Source organism: Amphiura filiformis, chromosome 6 (genome assembly GCF_039555335.1).
Source record: "Amphiura filiformis chromosome 6, Afil_fr2py, whole genome shotgun sequence".
Classification (NCBI taxonomy): domain Eukaryota; kingdom Metazoa; phylum Echinodermata; class Ophiuroidea; order Amphilepidida; family Amphiuridae; genus Amphiura; species Amphiura filiformis.
Window position 1 is genome coordinate 28,807,378 of NC_092633.1, and position 24,081 is coordinate 28,831,458.

Sequence of the window (24,081 nt, forward strand, 5' to 3'; positions counted from 1 at the left end):
TAACTGTGTGTTATGGAAATTACACGGTATGTTTGAAACAATTTGATTTGCTTTGTAAGACAGCCAATTACGTATTTGATATTTAGGTAGTTGCAAGAAATGTCTTGAATTTATACAAAGACACAACAATGTAGTAGGCCAGCATTTATTATTGACTATTTTTTTAATATTATTGTTGTAAATAGGCTGAATGGAACGCACTCTTGGGGTTGTGGTTCTAAATGCAACATTTCATTATCATGAATTGATGATTATGGGGGAAGATGGGAATGTGTAATCCAGTTGGTTAAAATCAAACTGTTCACCATATTATCTATTTAGCCCCAGACTACTGGTATTGATGAAGTACCTAGTAACTTACTCGGGAACTTACCAGACAATTACAAAAATAACTCAAAATATTTTAGTCGATTAACAGAAACTTTTAAATGTCATTTAATTGTACAAATCCTCAGCTCTGAAACCAAACTCTATTAAAACAAAATGTATACTTTCAAAACCAGTGCCAGCTCCCTAAGCAGCATATCCACAGCAAATTTTTAGTTTAGCAAAATATCATGCTAGGATTTGATGACACATGCAAATACGTGTGAGTAAATACCAAGGTCCAAGTACTGCAACTCACCTGGAACAAACCCTACTGTATATCAAAACAAATGGAGGCTAATGGGAGAAAGAGTACTCTTTCATACCACGGTCAATTTGGTCTACTTAAAGTGGGGATACTTCTGATATTTATAGGCCTACTGAGCAGAATAGAGTTTCATGTGTCTTCAAGTCAATTCTTAAGAAAGACAGAGCTACGATGGAGGGCACAGTGGCTCAGTGGTTACGGCCTTGGACTCATAATCTGAGAGCTTGCTCGATGTGCGTGGGTTCGATTCCCCGTCCCACCACCGTGTTGCGCCCTTGGGCAAGGCGCTTTGCCTTGCTTGCCTCACCGCACCCAGGTGCAATGGGAAGCTGTTAGGGGTAGTCACAGTCGTTGTACTGATGGACCCTGCGCCACTTGTAGGCTGCAAACGTGGTTCCAACATATTCTAATGACGGCGGAATAAATGTAAAGCGCTTAGAGGCTGTTTACGGCATAAAGCGCTATATAAATGTCTACATTTATTTTATTTTTATTTACAATCCTGGCGAAAAAGGTTGCCACACCAAAGCGTTAATTGGCCAACATCCTTCCCTGCTCCCCTAATGCAATGTTGATTTGGACAACATTGTCATTATTTCTACATTATAGTCTCCCAACATTGAATAGAGGGGGTAGGGAAGGAGGGACTGTAAAGCTGAATGTGCATTTTCAATTATTGTACAAATATTATGCAGAAATATCACAAAACATAACTCTGGCAACTGTATGCTTTAATAACAATGTTGGTGTGGCAACAAATTTCTGCCAGGACTGTAGCTTGAAATATCTTTGTATAGGGAAGGTACTACAGGCTGTTCCAGTTCAGCTGAATAAAATATAGAGATTAATTAATTGGGTCTGGTTGTGGAGGTTTATTACAAGTTGACAGGGGTATGAGATTCAATATTGCATCCCTGAATGTCTAAAGGCCACCACAAGAAATGATGTATAGAGTGAGCTGAGGCTATGTGGCTTTGCTTACTTACATCTAGACAATTTTGTGACTCCCATATCCACTATACTGTGCTTCGCCTCAAGTTCGGTAGTAACATAGGTGCATATTTTGCTGTTCACAGTATCAAATTGCGTGTGTGAAGTTAATTGCGCAGAACATATATGCACACATACAAGGGCAGTTTGTAAGCATGCTTGTGTCGCGACAGCAAAAACACATTGACATCACTACTGAGCTTGAGGTGAACCACATTATACTCTCCAGTTATTAGCTCTTTACTTTAGTTCCACTTACAGCCATTTGTCCTTTATCTAGTATTCTCATTTTCTTCTCCTCCTTGATCTCTTTGTCTGTCCTTCTAGTATGTCTCTCATAAAATTAGCTTCCTTGTCTACAGGCATTTTTCAGAATTGTTCAGAGTTTGAGGATGTGCTATAATCATGGAAGCTTCATCCAGGTACACAATGTGACCATCCATGGCACATTAAAACAGTAATGTTTGTGCAGAAATGTCAACCATTCAAATATCATCATGTACAGGCATTTCATGCTCAACACAGAAAATAACTCTGAACAATCATGAAAGTGGCTTTTGTGTACTTCAAAATTGCTATTTGGTTTTGATTGATTACAATGGGCACATTCCCCCTGTGGAAGATTTTGAAAATAGCTTCCACAGGGGGAGTATGCATTTCAAATGGAATGAACATATTCAGCAGCTCCATTTGAATTTCATACATCCTCTGAGAAAGATTAAACCCAAATCTTCCACAGAGGGAGGGTGAGTTAAATAGAGTTGGTTAATGTGATAATTCCATTTGAAATTCATACTCCCCCATGGAAGATAATTTCGAAAATCTTCAACAAGGATAGTGTGGATTTTAAATGGAATACCTCAACATCATGCATACACTTACCATTCTGTCCTCAATCCAGGCCTTTAGACTGAATGCTAAACTGCCTTCAAACTCCTCCGTAAGCTGACCTGGATCCAGCACCCCATGCAGCTCTCGTACCGAGTCAAGGAGGACAATCTGCAGCAATAATATACAAACATAACAGTTTTAATTAAAGCACACATATTCAAGAACAAACAAAATAAGCAGAAATATGTCAGCAACAAGAATTACACAATTTAGTATCCGGTTAATGAATGTAACTCACACAATGACAATCAAGCAACTAATGACATTTCACATACAGTACACAATTGCTAATTATGACGTAAAACTTCAATAGCAATTTTGGAAGTTCAAAGATCCAATACGTTGCCAAGTCAGATTTATTTATTAGTCTGTACAAACAGCTGATGTCTAAAATGGGTGCATAGAAAAACACTTAAACCAATTGCTTCGAGTTGTAATTCGTATTTTTGACGGTTAATAAAACTTCCAAAATACTATTGAAGAACATAAGTAAATATTGTTTAGTACTAATTATCGAGTCTTACAGTTCAACTATAGGTGTGCCCAAACAGGAGGCAAGAAAACTCCCCTCTCCCTCGTTGGTAACCGCACTCTCTGTTTACATTTTACATGGCAGGAAGTTGCTATTGTGCAAGGTCTATTTTTCACATAACGAATTTTTCAGGACTTTCGAAAAGATACCTTAGTGTCTACTTTCATTTTCACCCAAATATTTATGCAATCCTCATACATGCATTTCTTATCAATTTTCCCACATTTTGAAATGTGGTTGCTCAAAACTGCTTGCTATTAATTAACCACTTTCCACTCAGTAATTGAATAAAAACAATGCTAAATTGGGTATACATGTAAATTTTGAAGTTTCTAACATGTGTGCTACAAAGAAATGTCAAACTCACTCATGTCTGACGTAGCCATCCAATGCTTACTATACATATTCACAAACAGCTCATTAATAAATGGTGCCACTGAGCCTTTTGTCTGTCACACATAATAAGAGCAAATTCACTTTTCACATGCACTGAAATTTCCAAGAAACCTCAATTTCCTAAATGTATTCACAGCTGTCTCTTAGGTGACAAAAAACACCCTGTTCGATAAGCCCACCCAACCCATATTGTTTTTTGGGCTGCCTTAGCCAAAATTTACACAATCTTTCCCATCACAGTTCAACAATGTACTATCAATCAGCATAGCATTGAAATTAACTGGGTGCTTAAGGAATGAGTTCTTGCATGCTTAGAACCATATTAAGTTGCAAAGTTCACATACACTCTCTTACTGGGCTATATGGCGAAGGGGGATAGTTTGTGACAGTAAAGTCTGAATGTAAAGTCTTGCCACTCAGACGATGCTAACCAATGCATGACAAACCAGGAAGTCATGGTTAGATCTGGCAAAACATTCACTATAAATATCATCTTCAATATCAGGCAAGATTTTGTTTGCGATTGAATTTCCATAAATAGGTCACTTAATATATTAGAAATGTTTATACTGGGTAAATATTTTACCATTAGGGATTTTACATTTCATTGCATACTCCCTATACAGACCTCTTTTATGTGGATCTCTCTATTACCTGGTAAGGAAAATGTGTTTTTCCATGACATGGCACCTCAACATGCTCTGAGACATTGGAAGGGCATGTCTTTTTGTACAGCACTGTGTTATACTCAAATACAACATGGAAGTCATAATGTATAATCTTATAATATGAAATACCTGATTTTTTGGCATATTTGTAATTTTATATATGTCCCAAGTTACACCTAAATGGAATCAGCCAAATTTATTATGTTTGATAGGTCAACAGAGCAATTTTGAGACATTTAGTCCCCCCCCCCAATACCACATAGCCAGTGGGATTTCTTTCACTTTACTTTACTATTATGGCTTAAAATGAACCAAAACCTTTCCTGACAGTTATTACTAACATTATTTCAACATTTTAACTGATGAATAACATAATTAAAATTTGACGGAAATTGTCAATATTTAACGAATAAGAATTTTTACTTTTCTTTACAAATAGGCCTAGGTTTGAAGATGTTTGACTTGCCTGGATGTTCCAAGCCTACTCTCAATTGTTATAATGCATACAGGAAGTGTCTAAATCCATTGGGATTTATAAGTCATTTGTTAGTATGGGTATTTAACCTTCCTACATTTAGTCATGAAGAATTGAAGAAAAAAAAGTGACTTTTAGGGAAACTTCATGAAAAAGCACACATTCGTAAATGTATTTAACATGTCTGATGATATCTATCTAGCCTAATGTTTGTTAGAAACAGTTTTGGCTTAATGTTCATTGTCATACATTTGATTTATAATATAAATTTAGTATCACAAAGAATTTACTTTAATTAAGGTGGTTCATGAGGCATTCTGAAAATGCTCTAAGCATTTGAATTTGAAGAAAAAATCATTTTGGCATGTCACATGGGATGATAGTACCTTAAGCCCCTCTGCTGCGATCACAATAATTTTGTAATAATACCTTTTATTAAGACTGTAGCTATACAATCCGCTGGCGTAGTGCACGTTAGAATATGACCATTGCTAAGTCAACTGGCTCACACTTTCTTTGTTATGAACCACTGATCAAAATGATCACAACACAAAGCCTATGGCAGATCATGAATCGGAACAAGTGTATGAGCCCAGGCTTGAACCAGTAATCAATGGTTACTAACATGCACTACGGCAGCGAATAGACTACGAGTGTGCAGCAACTTGAACACAGTAACCACGCAAAATACCACAAAGTTCTGTGATTACAACTGAACAGATTGTAAACTTTTCACAAATTAGGCTGTTTTGTCAAATTTAAACATGTTGTTGCAACTTTCTTTGTGATTTCAGGTTAAAATTTGATTCCACACCATAAGAGTATATTGCTGATAGCGATCGACAGGCAAACATAATGCATGCTAGGAATGAAAATGGCTCAAAAACTATCGAATTTGTCACCTGCAACAGCGGATTTGAGCCCTTTTCATTCCCAGCATGCATCAAGTTTGCATGCCTGTCGATCGCTATCAGCAATAGGCCTATATCTTATGAAATCAAAATATTAACATTCTAAAAATTGCAATCGATAATTCCCACAAAATTGATGAATGTGCTTTTAAAACAGATAAAACCTTGACAAATCATTTTGTAATCAGAATTGTACATTAGCCAATCTATAAGCTATACTTTGATCAGCTCATAATTGGTGGGCCTTATAACATAATAAACATCACAGATTAATATCAATATATTTTATTTTGAGAATTGTCTTGTGACATGTTGCAAGAAGCATCACAAATGAGTAATTCAAGTCCTGTACTTTGTCTACTTTCTTAATCATGCACAATATAGACCAGATAAGTCAACACTCTTAACACGAGTCCATTTTTCGGCATAGTGGTAAAAGCCTAATAATTCCTGCCGATTATGAGCTGATCAAACTATAGGTGGCTAGCTGTTGGTTTTGTCAGATTCCCAGCAGATCTAATTTTCACAGGATACAGCTTTCCCTTCCTATAATACTTAATCATTGACGTCAGTGACCTGCCTCACTGCCCAGTAGCTACTTACACACGATTAAGAGAACCAAAAGTGCATAATATGCTAGTGGAAAATATCAACATGGAAAATCAGGCCTGTAGGTTTCCAAATGCAGACCTTTTCTGGGGTTAAAGGCATGCCTTTATCACCTCTACAATTGAGTTTTTGCATCTTTATTTTAGATAAATTTCACAAAAAGTTTATGATTTAGGGTATATTTATCTTATTACAAAGCAGACCTTTAACAGATTTATGGGGGGGGGGGGGGGGAAATGTCGCTGCATCCCAACACGCCCCCCCCTTCATATTATATAATTTTACCGTATTAGTATCCAACTTGTATGAAATATTAGTCCACAAAAGGCAAGGCCTAGATACTTTCACAAAGCAATATTTCTTGCACAAAAATAATTAAACCTTTGGCATTCTGTTTTTAATTTGTAGGTTCAGCAAGACTTAAATAATGATTACCACTATCACATAAGATTAGGATTAGGATAAGGATTTAGGGTTAGGATTAGGTTTAGTGGTAGGAATAGGGTTATAGGTATGGTTAAAATCAGGATTAAGAGATTATGGTTAGGGTTATTGATGGTGAAGGCCACTATTGCCCTTTTCGGGAAATCCCGTAAGTCTTTGCCAGAAGACCCAAGATGTTGCCATTTGATGTCAGTACGCATCTCGCCGATGTGCACATCGTTTAGCGAACATCATTACTGTGCATTGCAAGTCGGTGTGACGTCAAATGACGACATCTCAAGTCTACTCGTAAAGGCTTATGGGATTTCTTAACTTAAGTCTTAAGTTGATCTGCAAGTTATCAATATAGCTGTATTGTTATACTTTGGTTTACCTAAATTTGCATTAAGGAGAATAATGGTTCAATGCAGCATTTATGTATTGTACTAAGTGTTTTGCTGCAATTTGTTTTGTTTTGTATTTTATTATGTATTAAAAGCACTGCAAACTTTTAATTTAATGATTCAAACTATATAGACCTTTTTCCCAGACGTCACCAATCAATCGATATTGGGTCCAGTGTTCAAATCATCCGCACCGAAATGCAAATACTGCTACCGAGTGCACAATCAACTTTTGCGTGATGCAAGGCATCCCAAAGTAGAGTGCTAGCTCACAGTACATGTTTAGTTTGTCATGCCAAAAAAGTAAACAATACTGTAAACAAAACAAAGATTAATTTAATTCCGTATCTTTTGTATTTTGTAGTATCAAAACAAGCTGAAACAAAGGTAAAAAGTACATACTTTCCGTTTAAAAAATATTTTGTGTAAGCTGAAGTGAAAGCTGACAAAACCAAGGAGAAAAAAACCGGTATTTGGTGTTTTCACATCGCGGGCACGTGGGGAACGTATGTGTTGTTTGTTTACATTTAAGACCCCAATATCGATTAAGTGATGTCATTAAAAGGTCTATATATCAAGAAGATTTTTGTTAATTAGCCAGTGATATGTCCAAATAACAAAACTGATATAGACCATGTATAGACAGTCAATTAGGAATTTCCACATTCTCACACCTGTATGTAAGATTGGAATGTCTGTTAGTTTTTTGATGGAAACTGAACACTACACTTCAAACAAGTTAATTAAAACAGTTCACACATTAAATTACATGAAAAGACAAGAAAAAATAAATAATATTAAACCTCCTTTTTGAAACTCTAAAAAAACAGTTCACTTTGTTCTATGAAGGTCATAGTTTTGGTTAGTACACTCATTACATTAGTCTTAAAGGAATAGTCATTATGTTAATCTTAAAAGGGAAACTCATCAACACACATGTTAAATACCTTAAATGTGCCATGCTCATGTCTACTATTTAAATTATGCTGCCTCTGATGCTTTTTAATAACAAAACAATAAATATCAAAGTGTTACGACAAAATAACCACTATTTAAAACAAGAAAAATCTTCATTCCAAATCATCACTACAATATATAGTAACAGTATTGGTTAAAAGTCAAAGCTGCAAGGAGCTGCTCTATTTGGTAGCTAACACCATCAACAGTCGATCACAGAAACAATGTGCTTATTGACTGACACTGAAATGAGGGCAGCATCACAGTTCTCAATGATCCATGATTGGAATTTAAAAGAATAGTCCTGGGCATGGGTTTCTCTACCCGAGGTCAATTTGACTGGAGTTCTTTCCCACACAGTCAAAGGGAGGTACATCCATCTCCTTTGATAGGCAATACACAATATAGTTTGGAGATTAATCCATATACATATTATATTGTGGGAAGGAATTTCTGTCAACTTCTGGTAGAGAAAGCCAAGATCCACATATTGATACCATCACAAATCATATTTTACAAATACACAAATGTCTATTCATCTCTAAGAAAAGCCACCACAATGCAATTTCACAAAAACATACCAAATCTGCTATTTTTGTGACAAATTTGGTAACATTTCCCATACCTGTTTTTGATTAAATTTTGTTTCCATGCAAGTTTTTTCTTCTGCCCAGTAGGTTCCCATATCAAAAGAATTGAATCTTGAATTTGAGGATGCAAAGATCCCAACAGTTCGAAACTGAATATATTAAACAATTCAAATTTTTTTTTTTTTGCTATTCACTGTAAAAGTGACGTAAGGCTACCATAGTAATAGATGAATACAATTTTTGACTATATCGCCCTGCACTACAAAGTTTGTGCGGTACCTATGCATTGAACCATATCATGCTGATCACTCGCACCTGTGTAAGATTAGTATCTTTGAGAGCAACCTGCTTGTAGTTCAGGACGATATAGTCAAAAATTGTATTCATCTATTGCTATGGTAGTCCGATTATGATTTCACTTCTACAGCGAATAATACAAGATAACAACTCAACTCAGTGACTGAACAAAATGAGTTTTATGCCTGATGTTACCACCCTATCAAGTTTGCAAGAATCTAATTGTTTAGCACATAACTATAATAACTTGGTACTTTGGCCAATTGGGGCTCTCTCTGTATCCTGAGTATCAACATACAGGCAAAATGACCATTTACATCAGTCTCTGATTTGAGGGATAGCATTCAAACACATACAGACAATTTGCAATTTTCATTTTTACCTGGAATTTGAAGTCGTCTTTGATGAACTTGAAGCGAACATCTGACAGCGTCTTCTGTAAGAATCCCTTTGGCTTGAGGACGTACACACACTGGATGATACCGGGGAAATACCCCTGCTATAGGGAACAGGATGTAGAGATTGACCAGGTTGAGAGAAGGAACCGGCAACCCAATACCAAGAGAATTGTGGGATAGCAATAGGATAGGAGATAGGGTAGATGGAAAGGATTGATGGGATAGATAAGGATTGGTAGCGAAATGAAAGGTGGTACAGGAAATGTATGTGAACAAATGGAATTATGGGATAGTGAAGCAACATGCAGTACGGTAAATGAAATGGAATTGTGGGTATGTCAATAGATTAGGTTAGCCATGAATATGGTGAAGGAAGGTGAAGCAATTTTAGGATTTTAAACAAAACAAAAAATTGACAAAAGATGATGTGAACATGTACAGAAACAATATGTAGGAATGAAAATCAATTATCAAAAATCAAAATTCAGTTACCAAAATAAATGGTGGTTTACAGTCAAGGGCATAACCCGACAGTGGCATAAAAAGAAAATACAAAATATATCAGAATTTATGAATATAAATGTAATTTAATATTTGAATTTATTTAGTAATCATGAATGAAAAAAAATCATGCATAATGAATTTGAGTTAATTTAGTAATCATGAATGAAAAAAAATCATGCATAATGAATAAATTGGTAAAAGAGGAGTTGGATCATTCAATTAATTTGAAATATCATCATGGAATTGTTTAAAATGATTGTACCCACCCAAATAATTATAATATTTTGACAAATTTACATACAATATTTGTGTAAAATTAGATATGATATGATGATGTTAGTCCCCATCAAAGTAAAAGAAGAAAAGATATAGGAAGATAGGATGAACGATATTTGGGAAGGAGAAAGCAGCAAAAAAGAAAAGTAACAACAAACCAAATTAAATCATGCAACACAACAATATGACAGCATCACTACAAAGGAGTATCTAGCCATGCAGAATAAGGGTACAATGCATATTATATGCTGGAACCACATAATTATAGAAGGAGTACCAGGACTTAACCACCATCTTGATACAGGCATGGAGCAAATATTGGGGGTATTCGGTTTCCCTCAGAATATGCGTTCAAGGTATTCGTTGTCATGCAAGCGCGACATGGATGATGGGCGCATTTGAGAGACGCACTTGATGCAACCTGCACACGAGTATGCTTCAGATGAGACGCAGAATTGTTTTCGTTCGTCTCCGTGCACCGTCAGCAGGAACCTGAATACCCCCAATTTTCTCCCCAAAGCTGACGGCGCGATTGTATGTGCGGTATTAGGGAGTCCCGATTCTCCTTTTCTAATTCTGTGGTTGGAACACTAAATATAAGATGAAATCATTATATGAACAATTTAAATTCTATGCTTTCCACACTAAATACTGTAATCTCTCTAATTAATGTACCGGGCATTAATTCCAGGTCTTTTTAAAATGGCAATTCCTATTAAAAACATCACTAGTACCGTCTGGTAGTGCTGCGGTGCTACACAAACAATAAGGTATCAACAGTCAAGTCCCAGTGCATTGCATACTATGAATTCTCGCATATTCACGAGGGCCAATTGTTTGAGTGTGCCGTGTCAATCACACCAGCATTGCGTGCCTTCGTGTACACGCAATAGAGCATATTTGAATGCCTTCACGATTACATGATAGACCGTAAAAATATGCAGTAAGTGCATAGCATTTTTTCCTGTCCCATTTAATGGAGCAAACAGCCCTCATTATCGGGTGATGCAGAGACTTTGACTGCTTGTACGCGGTCTGTTATCTTTTTCATCCATGCTGTAAACACTGTCGATAACAAAGGCCGCACACATGGTTATCATGGAATTAGCAATCACATCTTCCAAAAAACATGGGTACAGTATGGTAACAGCATGGTCGAAAAAAATGGTGAAGAGTATTTATTTGAGGGGGGCTTTTATTAGGGAGAATACAGTATCGTTGGATTGAATTGATATAAACATTGTCACTGGTCTCATGTCACAAGTCATCTCAAGTTAAGGTAGGAAAGCTTCATAAAACCAGTTTAAACTCTTTCAGATGCTTAAAATTATACCAAATTGACCTTTTCTGTAAATCCTGAAAAGCCTTTATAATTGGACCCCTGATTATGTTTCAATGTGCACATCTTTAATGTGTAATTCAACTATTTTCAATGTGCACAATGAAGAGATGTGTGCATCAATGAATTGCGCACTAAAGATGTGTGCATTGTGATATGTCATCAGGGTCCAATTTGATTAATTTTGAGGTGACCCTTTTATCACTTCTCTTCTTATTATCTAATGCATAATCCAAGCAATCACTCAACAGAACAAATTAGACACAACAGGTTTCAACTTCCTTGACTGTTGCCTCGCTCAAGGTTGTCTTCAATCAAGCATACGGGTCACTTCCATGATCCACCCTAACGTGACAATTTTGAGGACAAGAAAATCATAAATTTCCAAAGATAAGTAATAGCTGACCGCTCAAAGAACAATGTGATTTGGATTCAAATGAAAATTTGCACAGAAACATCTTACATAAGAACAACTGTAACTGATCTAAATTTTATTGTCTTTGAGACCTTGTGTTTGACAGAATAATAGTTAGATTTGGCAGTAATTAATCTTGGGGCAGTTAGGTCAAACCAAGACTTTCTTTGTAAAAAAAAAAAAAGATTAAATAATTATATAAAAAAAGAGAGAAGTTTTTCAGATCTACAGAATGTGCCAAGGCCTCTATCAAATACAATTTTCAGCTTTGAAAGTAAGTGTTCAAAAATTATCCCTACCTACCTACCCTATTTTTGTTCACCTCATTTAATGCCAATTCAAAGATTTTGTTTGCTTAGTCTTTTTGCTATCAGACTTATACGTGACACGATCAAGGGAAATGAGTTGGATGTCGCTAATGTTGATTTTGAGATATTGGTAAAGAAAGTGTTAAAATTCTTTTTATTTTGTTTTCAGTGATTGATAAATTGACGTAAGAAAAGTCGTATCAACATGGGGTTTTCAGTTTCTGAAAGCTCTAAATGTCCTCTTTAGAAACATGTGTAAAACTCATTTTCGACTACGGCCGACATGTGACTCATTCCCCTTGATCATGTCACATACAATATATAACTCAGGATAGAGGGCTCCCTACCTTTGTCTATAAAATAGTATATCTGTAATAATGTGACTGTCCATCACAAATGAGCTGTAATGCATTTTCACTTTTGAGATATTGAACAGGCAACTTCTCAATGTCCATGTTGCTTGTTTGCAAGGTAGTAAAAAATCTGTGAGCGAGGTTGGGAAACCCTTTGTTACGTTTTTTGATAAGTTCAATGGTCCATATCTCAAAACAAGCACTGCCGATATAATAGCTCAATCATGGTGAATGGTCACGTATAGGAAATTAAAGTTTGATATAGGAAGTAAGAGTTGAATAATAAGTAATAGGTAAGTATTATAATGGTCTACCAAGCACTATCAGGTGATTTGTCCATACATTGAATATGAAACTAAACTAAAGGATAATAAGTAATCTTTCTAATGAAGAGTAATATCTTGCATGCAAAATAGAGATAAATTTCCCTAAATTAACCACACTACTATAACATGAGTTAAAAAGTTCATAACTTCTTTACCAAGTTTTGAAGCAATTTCCAATTCTACTGTAAGACAACTTTTTTGCAACAACATCTCAATGTAATGCTAATACCATGCATGCTTTACTAGCTTCTCTGGAGTGTTGAGAAAATAGTTCATTATCTTCTTTGAGACAGTAGTGTCCGTGTGATACACACACGATCAAAGGCAGTGTATCTGTAGGGCGCATTCACTTCGCGCCGCATTGCCCGCTAAAGATGCACCACCTTTGATCACACATTCATCACACACACATGCTACCATTTGAAGAAAGCCATTATGGACTATAGTTGATTTTTGACTCAACTCATTTTGGCCCTCATCTGTGCTCATCACTCCATACTCCCATTTTGTCAACTTGGTTCTGAATAATGAACTTTTATACTCATAAATAAGTGAAAATGAACGTTTCTACTTCTCCTGATGTACCAATCTACACCACCACTCACCGCGATCCTCATCAATGTTGATTTTACTCCACTCCATGATTCTGTGCGACGATCCACTAGGATTATAAAACCTTTGTCGTACTCGAGTAAACTATATATAGGTGAAAATAAGAGAGAAAACAAAACCAATTATTGCATATCTCTGGCAGACAATGTCTGAGTATATCACACACATGCTATACTAATCAATTAAGGTGAATAAGAAACAGTGCAGTTTGCCAAAATATTACGAACTTCTCAAACTGAACTATGTGTTTGACAATATTCATGCAACACATTTTCCTTTATGATGAATGCAAGATCACAGTAAAATTGAATTTATCAACATAAGAAATCAGTGTTAGGTCATTAAAAAGACATGCCTTAAGAAAATGTGAGATCACACAATCTACTGTTAGCAGGTGCATTAATGCATTAAATCAATAAGTGATGTTAATGCAACAATTATCATTGATGCAAACCAACAGAACAAAATTTGCATATCTGATATCTATGAAAGTGCATGCAGCAACTTCAATGTGAAAATTCAAAGTAAAGTATGAGTATCAGGGTGAGTATGCATACTTGCACACATCCCACACATGCATACCATACCCACAAAACACACCCCTACTCATTCTCATAAAGTGTGAGTATCAGGACGAGTATGCATACATCCCACACATGCATACCATACCCACAAAATACACCCCTACTCATTCTTATACATAAGTTTAAACACAGGCCAACATGCACAGAAATGTAAGTTTTCAGGTTTCATTTGCCTTACAGTGAACGTACGATTGATGTTCGAGTTCTATTAATTGGCTTTACAGTGGATTCTTATTAGAGTGTTTTTACCATGAACTCACCCTACATCTACAACTACCTTTGCAGATGTTATTTCAAATGTGTTTTTATGTTATTTGTTATTTACTAACTATTGATACTGTGGAGCAAGTGATGACTGTTTTTACACTGTTAAACAGTGATTTCTCATGTTTGTCCCTGATTGTGTTTACTAAAGCTCACATGCACCCTTTTACACAACCACTCCCCCTTCTTGTGAAAGGTGTAGAACAGGTCCATGATGTATATGCATGTAAATAATACTATGAAACCTCGAATGCAATTTGATACTGGGAAAGTAGGGACATGTCCTTACTTTCATATATGTGTGTATCATATGCGTGAATCCCCAATTAAGTAGTCTGAAAACATATGTCTGATTCTTTGCTATGTCTAAACTAATGCTTTTAGCACCTCTATAGAAAGGTTGTATATCCCAGTTTAGTAAGAAAAATAGGCAAACCCCTTCGGCAGTTGTATCCCCAGTTTCATACTTGCATGTATGTATTATTCTCATTTTATGCATACATGCGTAATCACCTAGGCTTAGCACCAGCTATCGCAGACCTTGTGTGTATTGATATCAAAGGAGGATACCTGAATTGATGTTTAATTGACATACAGAGGACCAAAATGGGATTCTTGTTTGCTGTGTACAGCTATATATGATACAAAATACTAAATATCCCCAGTGAAGTCAGTACTTTTTAATAGCGGACATATCTTTAAAATGCATTTGGCATGCAATTGTGACCTACTGCAGACCTCCACAAACCGAGGACAGTGCTTGTTTGCAGGTAGGGCCTTGGTTTAAATGTGAAGTGTCCTCATTTGCAGGCATACACCTACACATATTGTGCATGCTATGGTGCCTAAAATTGTAAAACCCACTACAAATTCATGCACTACATGCATGAATATCTAAATCTCATAATACAATTCTAGACTAATGAATCCTTTTACATCTAAAGAGTTTGGGAGCTAACTTGCTACCAAACATGCATTAACAGACACAGCATGCAGATGCGGCAATTAATCAATTAGTTGGAAGAATAAAAGTCCTACCTGGCATTTTTTAACCCTTCATAATAGCTGCATGTGCATAGCATGAAATGTATGATATGAGGAGCAAAAACATGGAAATGATTAAAACTTATTCAACTGGCATTTATCTTATTAAAGTTACATGGTTTGTTTTCCTCAATGATTAAACTCACATGTTTGTATCTCAAAAGTAAACCTTATTGACTTAACAAGAAGTACAATTTTTTTCCAAATTTCCATTATTATTTTGATATAAAATACTTTTGAAACTTTCTATTTAATATCACACACGCAGTAAAACAAGTTTTTTTAGCCTCCATGGTACCTCTATGATTGTTTGGTGGTTTCCATCTTGCTCAAAGAGATTACACCCATAGGAAACCATCTCTTCCATGTTTGTGTGTCACTAAAGGGGGCAAAATAGTGTATTATTTTGCTTTGCGTCTGGCAAACTTTGATTTAAAGTACCTGCTTGTGCTGATATCGTATTAAGCATGCCCAAGCTTTGTAATGCTCAAGCTCAAAGATGAAAATTATTGTTCTTTTTTAGGCTCTGTCAATAAATGCTGGAGGCACACTATTTTGGTCTCCATGGCTGACAAACCAAGATGGGGGATATACCATACAGCATATTGCAGAGTTGGCACTCTATGAGTCTAATCTCTTTGATCCTGCTACAGCTCCGATTATGGGTGCATTTTTCCATTCATTAAAAAGTTGCAAATGTAGGATTTTGAGCCATGGTTTGAGACATCAAGCTACAATTTATGTACTGCACACAAATGGGAGAAAATGATACATTTCACAAGGTTCTTACAAGCAATTATTGCGAACATTGAGTCATTGCAAAGAGAAAAACAAACAATGTATATTATCACAAATGAAATGGTATATTTATACTATTGAGCAATAATTATTTGTTGCAGGTGAAATTGGTTGAAAATGATACAAGATTCTTTGCATACAAGAGAAATTAGTCAATGAATATAACTTGCATGAAAAGGTGTTGATTGAGAAGAATGTTGATTGAAAAAGACAGATTGTCCAAAGCTAAATGTCCATTAGAAGTTCAATGTCATGATGCAAAAATCTGAAAATGGACTTTTCATGACCTTGTCCTGATTTTGTTGAATAAGGTCAAATATCATGTCCGGAATCAACACAGACACAATTGTATTGGACCACACTCCGATTTGCTAACATTTTCCTTATTTCAACATTGCCTTTATTATATTTTACCTAAAATATCAGTTTCCCCAAATGTCCAATCTATCGTGTTTCTTTAGGGGAAGGTCTTTTAATAATTTTTGTGTACCAATTAAATTTATAATCAATAACTTTGCAAATCTGTAAAACATGGTAATCTGCACAAAACAATCAGTGTGTAAGGAAATTACTTCAAACAATAGCATACATTACAAATATCATATTTTGGTAACACAAAATACATCCATTTCATATTAGCGCACAGAACACTTGTTTTATATCAAAAATTTAATAGCCAAACATTTTCCAAATGATGTGAATTCTGCAGCTGTTGCTTATGTTTGTATTAAATCACAGCATAATATAAGTTGTGTTCACATTTTGAGTTACACCTGGCGTAAACTTAAGCTAACATTGATAAAAATTCCACAAATATTTTCCCTACTTCTACCGTGTGTCCACACCTAGCCTACTCCTAGTACTACGCTGACCAGTTCCACCAAGCATTCACTTCTGGTCGGCGTAAACATCAGCTACCACTTCTGGTGTTTCTGTGACCTTTTTCAACCAAGCGATATATAATCTTAAGTTCCGACCTGAAAAGGTCTAACTTACACCGGGTGCCAGGCATAACAGTGTTCACATTTCAACTTACGCCTGGCAGAGATTATACCCAGCTCGCTACTCCTGACTTTTGTCAGAGTAAATCGTCTGACGTACGCCTGTCGAAACCTACGCTGACCATCAATCACTGCCACTTCTCCTGGCAGCGCCTACTGCTACTCATAGCAACTTGCACCGACCAAGTTCCGTCGGGCGTACGTCTGGCAATGTGAACACAGCTATAAACCTGTAACAGGATGAGCAAGTCTTAAGCTAAACAAAATAACCACAAATGCTGGTAATAAATGGGTTAGGCTTGAGCATGAACAGGAGCATGTGTTTCTGATGATGAGAGCAGGCACACATTACAGAGGGCAGCAAACATGATGTGAAATCAGGGGAAGATCATGCAGTGTTTCCAGTTTTGATGTAAATTATCAATACCATTTTTTTTTCAGATACTCTCCCCCCCATTTCAACATATTTTAGTGTAATTTAATGGCTATACTGAATTCAGAAACGATAGATAAGTAACATATTCTATATGAAAGCAAATTAAACTTCTGCGCTAATATTTAATTCACTCACCGGAACGCTTTCATTGGCTAACCGGCATCTTCAGTGGATGTTATTGCTCTGAAGATACCTCTGATGACATCAACAACACTAGCAATAACAAATCTTCAGAAAGAATATCTGAAAATGTGGTTGAGCTGGTGAAAGCGCTCCTGTGAGAGAACCTAATTTTAGTAACGAAGAAGTTTAATTTGCTTTCCATTTAGATTTACCGCTACATATAAATACACATCATAAATATATCCTAAATTGATGTAAAACAATTGTACTACCATCAAATATTGTACAACATAACAAAAGCACATAACTATAAAATTGTGCTGAAAACAAAAGAACAAAGTTATAAAATTGTGCTGATGTGCTAAGTACTACAATTTGGTGAATACATTATGATTATCGACCTATCTTTATTAAAAGGACCTTATCCTAACCTTAACATGCTTGTCCTAATTCTATTCAAATTATTCCTTGACCTTAACTCTTCTAAGCAGACACAAAGTGAATATAATTTTTGGTATACAGGTATTTACATAATGGGAGGGACCTAAACAGTCATTATACTACTTTTCTCTGGCACACAAGGTCTGGGTTCAATTCTCAGCATAAGCAGGCACAAACATCACATTGATTTTGGTAAGTAACAACATTTGTATTATGCTGTACATTGGCCGTGCCATATTTTCTCATGAAATTTGGGTCACAGGAAAAAAGTTTGGGAAGCTGCGAAATATACAAATGCTAGAGCTTTTTTAATGGAACACGCAAGCTTCATTTGGGCTACTTTCATCATACTCATAGCAACACTGACTCTATTATGACAGATGGGAGTAATTATGACATGTTTTATGTAGCTACATGACCGTTACTTAGATTCATTTGGTATGACAGAATAATTTACCGACAACAGCAAGGGAAAGGAATTTGTAGAGATCATTACAACATTCTTGATATTGTGCCAAACATTCTAATTATACTAACGAAGAAGAATATAATGGCTAACTAGACAAGACTTACTGATAGATGTCATCAATCATGTTACTGTTTACATACATTTAAGGGTATACGATGTATTGTTGGTCGAAGAAGCAGAAAAAAAAGTAGCTCACAGCATCTTGTGAATGGTAGTGAGCTTTAGCAAAAATTGCATCGCTCAATTCATAGCGAGCGTGTAGAAGAATTCAAATATCACAGATATACTTTTGTAGGTCCTGCAGTTCTTGAGTTATGTTGTAAAGAGGGCTGAAACAACAACACTTTTGTAAAACGTACATAACTCATTAACAACCATAAATTAAGCAAGTTTTCAAAGTATATGATTTGTAGAATGAACTTTTACAAAACACCAGTGTTATTTTTCAATAATATATTGATTCAGATAATGAAAATCGATTTTTTTTTTGGCTGCTTCGACCAACAATACTTCGTATACCCTTAAGCAGGCAACATGCTAGTTATAGTGATGTCAAGTTTGAAATGAACACATACACATCAGAAATAGTGTAAATGCCACAAACATAATTTGCATATTTCAAACTTGAGACGTATTTACTTACCCACTAAAGATATATGAGTTACAAAATTGAAAAAGAAGAAGTATTCAGGAAGAATATTAATCAATTTGTTTAAACACCCTTAAATTTAATATGTACATTTCATTTTCATGAAGATTTCCAACAATTCAAAGAAAAACTAGTCTAACTTAACTAACCTGATAGTTTTGAATGTCTTGGCAGACATTATTCCTATTTTTTGCAAACCTGATGAATCTATTTACGGATTGTGGACTGCAACACCTTTCAAATAGTGCAAGGGAAGTGAGCTACCATGAAGAGGCTAGCAAGTACCAGCTTCAGGCTACTTTAGGTCACAAGTATCAGACCGCAATCACAGAACCTGTGCTTTTATACCATGTTTGTTGATTGAAATCCTCATTAAGTAATTAAAACAACATGAACATTTATACTTTGGCATAATTAAAATAGATATATCGCTGTCAGTTATGCAGGTCATATCTGTGTGATTCATTTCTAATTATTCAACAATAACAATACAGCCAATGATGTCAAATATTGTGTTTAATTACTCAAATCCATTTTTACTGTGTCATTAATTAGTGATGGTTTTGTCCATGAATATTTTGTTCAATAGCCAAATATGTAACAGGTTTTACCCTGTTCGTACAATTTGTTAATCATAGACACACAAAATTATTTCTATATTATAATTTTTAATTCACTGGTTTTGAAATTGAACTCACCTGACAAAATTGCTCAAGGAAATAAATATCAAAAGGTGGTTCTCAAAGTTGGAATCTTGGACATGCAATCATAGAGGTTAGTTTGGGGAGATTGGACTCTGCATACATGTAAAAGTCATCCATAGTGGATTGTCACACATTGGCATTTTTTTCTAGGAAGACCTCAAATATATATGCTATTTTGCTTCTCAATGCAAGAGCAATTCAATGTAGTGCTAAGTGCAAGTAATCTGCACAATTAATGCATTACACACATCACAAAGTTAAATTCAGATTTTTTCAGATGCATGGCAAAATCATCCTTATGTACAATATTTCCCTTGCACACACAAATATGGCAGAGTTCATGCTCCCCAGTCTAACCTCATTGGATAGAAATGACAGCTATTGAATATACGACTTTGCTGCAATACCAGCTTATCACTACAAATATTTATGTAACACATATGCAAATAAATCATAGAGTACAATGACATAAAAACAAACATAGTTATTCTATGGTTGCTATGACAATGTGACATATTTTAACAGCAAAGCAATTGTAGCCATTTTGATAGCTGTCTTTGAACTTATATTGCTAATTTATTACTGAGGTAAACTACTTCCAACTTGATATTTTGATATAGTTTACAAAGATTTAAGACTATGTATATTTCATGCTACTCCTTGAGATGAGATGTGAGTTTATTATAACTCATTCACTTGGGTATATCACCCGGGTATATCACATACAATACCATTTGAATGAAAAAATGAAGAATTTAATTTTAACAAACAAAAAGCCTAAAGTTGTCATTACAAATCTTGCTATTTTTCAATCAAATGGTAAAATCTTATTACTATAATGTCATATTTAGATTAGCATACATGTAACACAAAATTATGCACATCCTATAAATTTTGTTGACATTGGTAGGTATGTTCATAAAATTTTGAAGTTCAATATTTTTAGCTGAAAGTTCTTTCATTTGAAAGAGAATCAAATTACCTAAACAATAAGGGGTCAATCATGTTTCTAGTGCATATACTTTTGAAGTTACAGACAAAAATAGTGTCACCAAATTGTCCAAAATTTTGTGTGTGAAATTGTGACAGCAGGCACATGTACAATGTACACTACTGTATGTGACCCCAGATGACCTCCTATTCTTTACTGTAAGAAATCTGTTTTGGATGGTCTTGATTTACACACAAATTGCTTTTGAGCTAAATCGAGTGTCGACTTGGTGGAACATGGATTGCACTATGTGATAGTTTATGAATCCATTATTATCCCAGTACCAACATAAGTCAACATCACTTAGGTTTTGGTTGTCAAAATTAATTTTAGTAATTTTTTCCATTGAGCCCCACAGTAAAGCCATTTTTGGACCGTACAGGCACATTCCACTTCCCTATGGACGAATAGCGCCACCTATAGTGTGAGATGTGAGCCTGGCTAACATTGGTAGCCAACTAAATTGTTTGTTTCTTAATAATGATGTTAATTTATAAGTAATATGGTACTTTTTTTTTTTTATAGTAAAATTGCTTTTAAAAGCACTACTCCAGATTCCAGAAAAATACAGCACTAAATTTTTTTTGGCTTAAAACAATATTATCCTATCCTATATTGCTTGGTTACAATCAATGACACATCAACTAAATCATGTCTATATCCTGTTTTGCCAAATGAAACATAGCTAAATCCTTTAGTTAACTGGCAATAAAAGTCAACTTTTAATAGTTGGTCATTTTTGGAAATAAGGACCAGACACATATGTTTTAGGGTGTGTGTCATATGCTGTAACAAGCAAGCCAAAGACTATTTACAGGTTATACATTCTAATTTCGCTAACTCTTAGCCTATACACAAGATTTTGAGTGCTAAAACTTGTTTCAACTCTTTGGATTTTGTGAATGCAATTGTAAGAAAACATGCAAAACTGCATGTTTTTTGGCCCATTTTCCCTCAAATTGCAGAAATATTAAAATTTGACTTCTATCACCAGTTAGTACTCACTAAAGGATTAGGATTTAGCTATGATTCATTTGGCAAAACAGGATAATATTTTTACAATCTAAAAATAAACAATAGTGCTGTATTTTTCTGGAATTGGGAGTGCACGACTAGGAGTGGGTAAGCAAAAGAAATACATAAAATATTTCTTTTGAAACAGAAAATCATATGATGCTTGAAACATCTGTGATATTATGGCTCTTTTCACATGACGATGTAAACAATAAATCTCTACTATTATTGAAATAATACTATACAGTGTACTGAACATTTCGAGTCCTCCAGGCCAGCTGAATAAAATTTCCATGAAATGAGTGTAAATTACAAGCAAGCAGGCTTGAGTTATGAACAGATGACAAACATTACACTTTGTCCAACTCTTATGGATTGATATAGAGTGGAGTAAAGGGGGTTTATTGATACATGCAGTAGCAAAAAAATTTTTTTTTACCTATTTAGAGGTTAATAACTGCGCATCCGTTATTTGGAGGGCATTGTGAAAAATTTAAACATTTTGCCTTTGGAACCGAGGAATATCCCGAGGGCGCAGCCTCAAGGATATTCCGAGGTCCAAAGCAAAATGTTTAGATTTTTCACAATGCCCTACATATTACCGATGCAAAGTTATTAACCTCATTCATAACCGCACTTTGATCTCTTCACTTAAAACAAAATAAAACAAAATTTTTGCTCATAAGTTTGGCGTAAATAGATGATTTTTACATCTTTCCTTTCCAAAAATCGATCAGGCTAAAACAGGATGACCAATAACAAAAGTGTGTATCACAATCTGTGCAAATATGGTAGCGCGCAATCCAAATACGGCAGCTAGCGCGTGCGTAGTTTGTTCAACACCCAATACGGCGCTCGCGGAGGTTAATAATATTTACTTTCGAACAATTACGCATTTTCGGTCAATTGTGAGATATTAATGACCTCGATTTGCGTTCAGATTTTCACAAATAACTAAATGTGATTAGATCGCACGCATCGCGTTTATTAATGAGGTTATGAATACTGAAGTTAGATCAAGTAAAACCTAAATATTATAATGGCTATCGACAGGAGAAAAACAAACAAAAATAAAAAAAACCAAAATCCCCTATAATATGTCTGTACTGGAGACATCATGGAAATTAACATTTGCTTGTCGTAGATGCTCTTCAAATCGTACACAATATTTCCAATTAGGCATCACACTACTCAAGATTGCTTGAGTGTACGAGTGGCTGATTACCTGGGCCATTTCAATTTCCTAGTTGTAACCACGGTTAACATTTCAGTGTTTTATTTCCTTTAGTGCTAAGATGTCAAGGCATATTTCTGTGAAGAAGTATTCATATGCCCACGCATTACATCTGTTTTTGCCAGTATAGAGTCCGATGGGTTATCATGCATCTTTCAGTTGTGACAAACAGTGTATTTCCTGTTTCTTCATTGAAATTTTCCACTGGAATGATTAGCTTTGCTTGACACTTTGTTGTTCCTCTCACATTTTTTGTCCATGGGGAACATTTCTGCTAGTGCAGCAAAATAGCAGCAGAATTGCTGTGGCAAAATCGTCACTGCCTTTGTCACACCAGCAACATGCATGCAAAATGTCACTCTATAATATTTAGTGGTCCCAAGACGTACACACAAAATCATTATAAATCACTACCAAGAATAAAATGCATACATATGTCGACTGTCTCCTAAAGCAACAGAATTGTAAAATCATTTTGCATTCTGGAGAGTGTTCTAATTGACCTCCTCACCTTTGACCCTAACATGACCTACTCACCTAGGTATTCTGACCAAATAGGTCATGACCCGCACAAAATCCTCATCTTTGATGTTGGTAAATTTGGAGCAATCTGGTAGCGTTACTATCGGGAAACCTTCTGATGTCCGTCCACCTTCATCAAGAAGTAATTAATAGCAAAAAGAGTTAAAACACATAATAATTGGAGTTTTTTTTACACATTCAATTCCATTCTCTGCTTGATACCAAAGCCCACTTCAATTATTTTTTAACCAAATTATATCCCATGGGCCATTGGCCAATGATCACCTCTAAAAATATTCTTACTCCCAATTCCAGAAAAATACAGCACTATTTTTTTTGGATTAAAAAATATTTTCTGGACTCAGGAGTAGTTCTATGTCATCTAAGGAAACTTGTTAGGAGAATCAAGTTTCAGAAAAATTAAGCGAAACTTTTCATTATTATTCTATTGCACACTTGGCTGAACAAATGAACACAGGCTGTTGTCAATTAATGACTA

At 35.3% G+C, this 24,081-nt stretch overlaps 1 protein-coding gene across 1 annotated transcript in view; it reads right to left on the bottom strand.

Annotated features, from left to right (window-relative positions):
* The window catches only part of LOC140154445 (guanine nucleotide exchange factor DBS-like), a 157,676-nt gene that overhangs the window by 76,019 nt on the left and 57,576 nt on the right, over positions 1-24,081 (bottom strand). The window contains exons 3-7 of the mRNA XM_072177010.1: positions 23,598-23,712; positions 15,195-15,221; positions 13,302-13,392; positions 9,160-9,276; positions 2,507-2,623 (exon numbers count right to left, since the gene is read on the bottom strand). Coding sequence (XP_072033111.1) covers positions 2,507-2,623; positions 9,160-9,276; positions 13,302-13,392; positions 15,195-15,221; positions 23,598-23,712 — 467 coding nt within the window. The remainder of the gene's footprint in view (positions 1-2,506; positions 2,624-9,159; positions 9,277-13,301; positions 13,393-15,194; positions 15,222-23,597; positions 23,713-24,081) is intronic.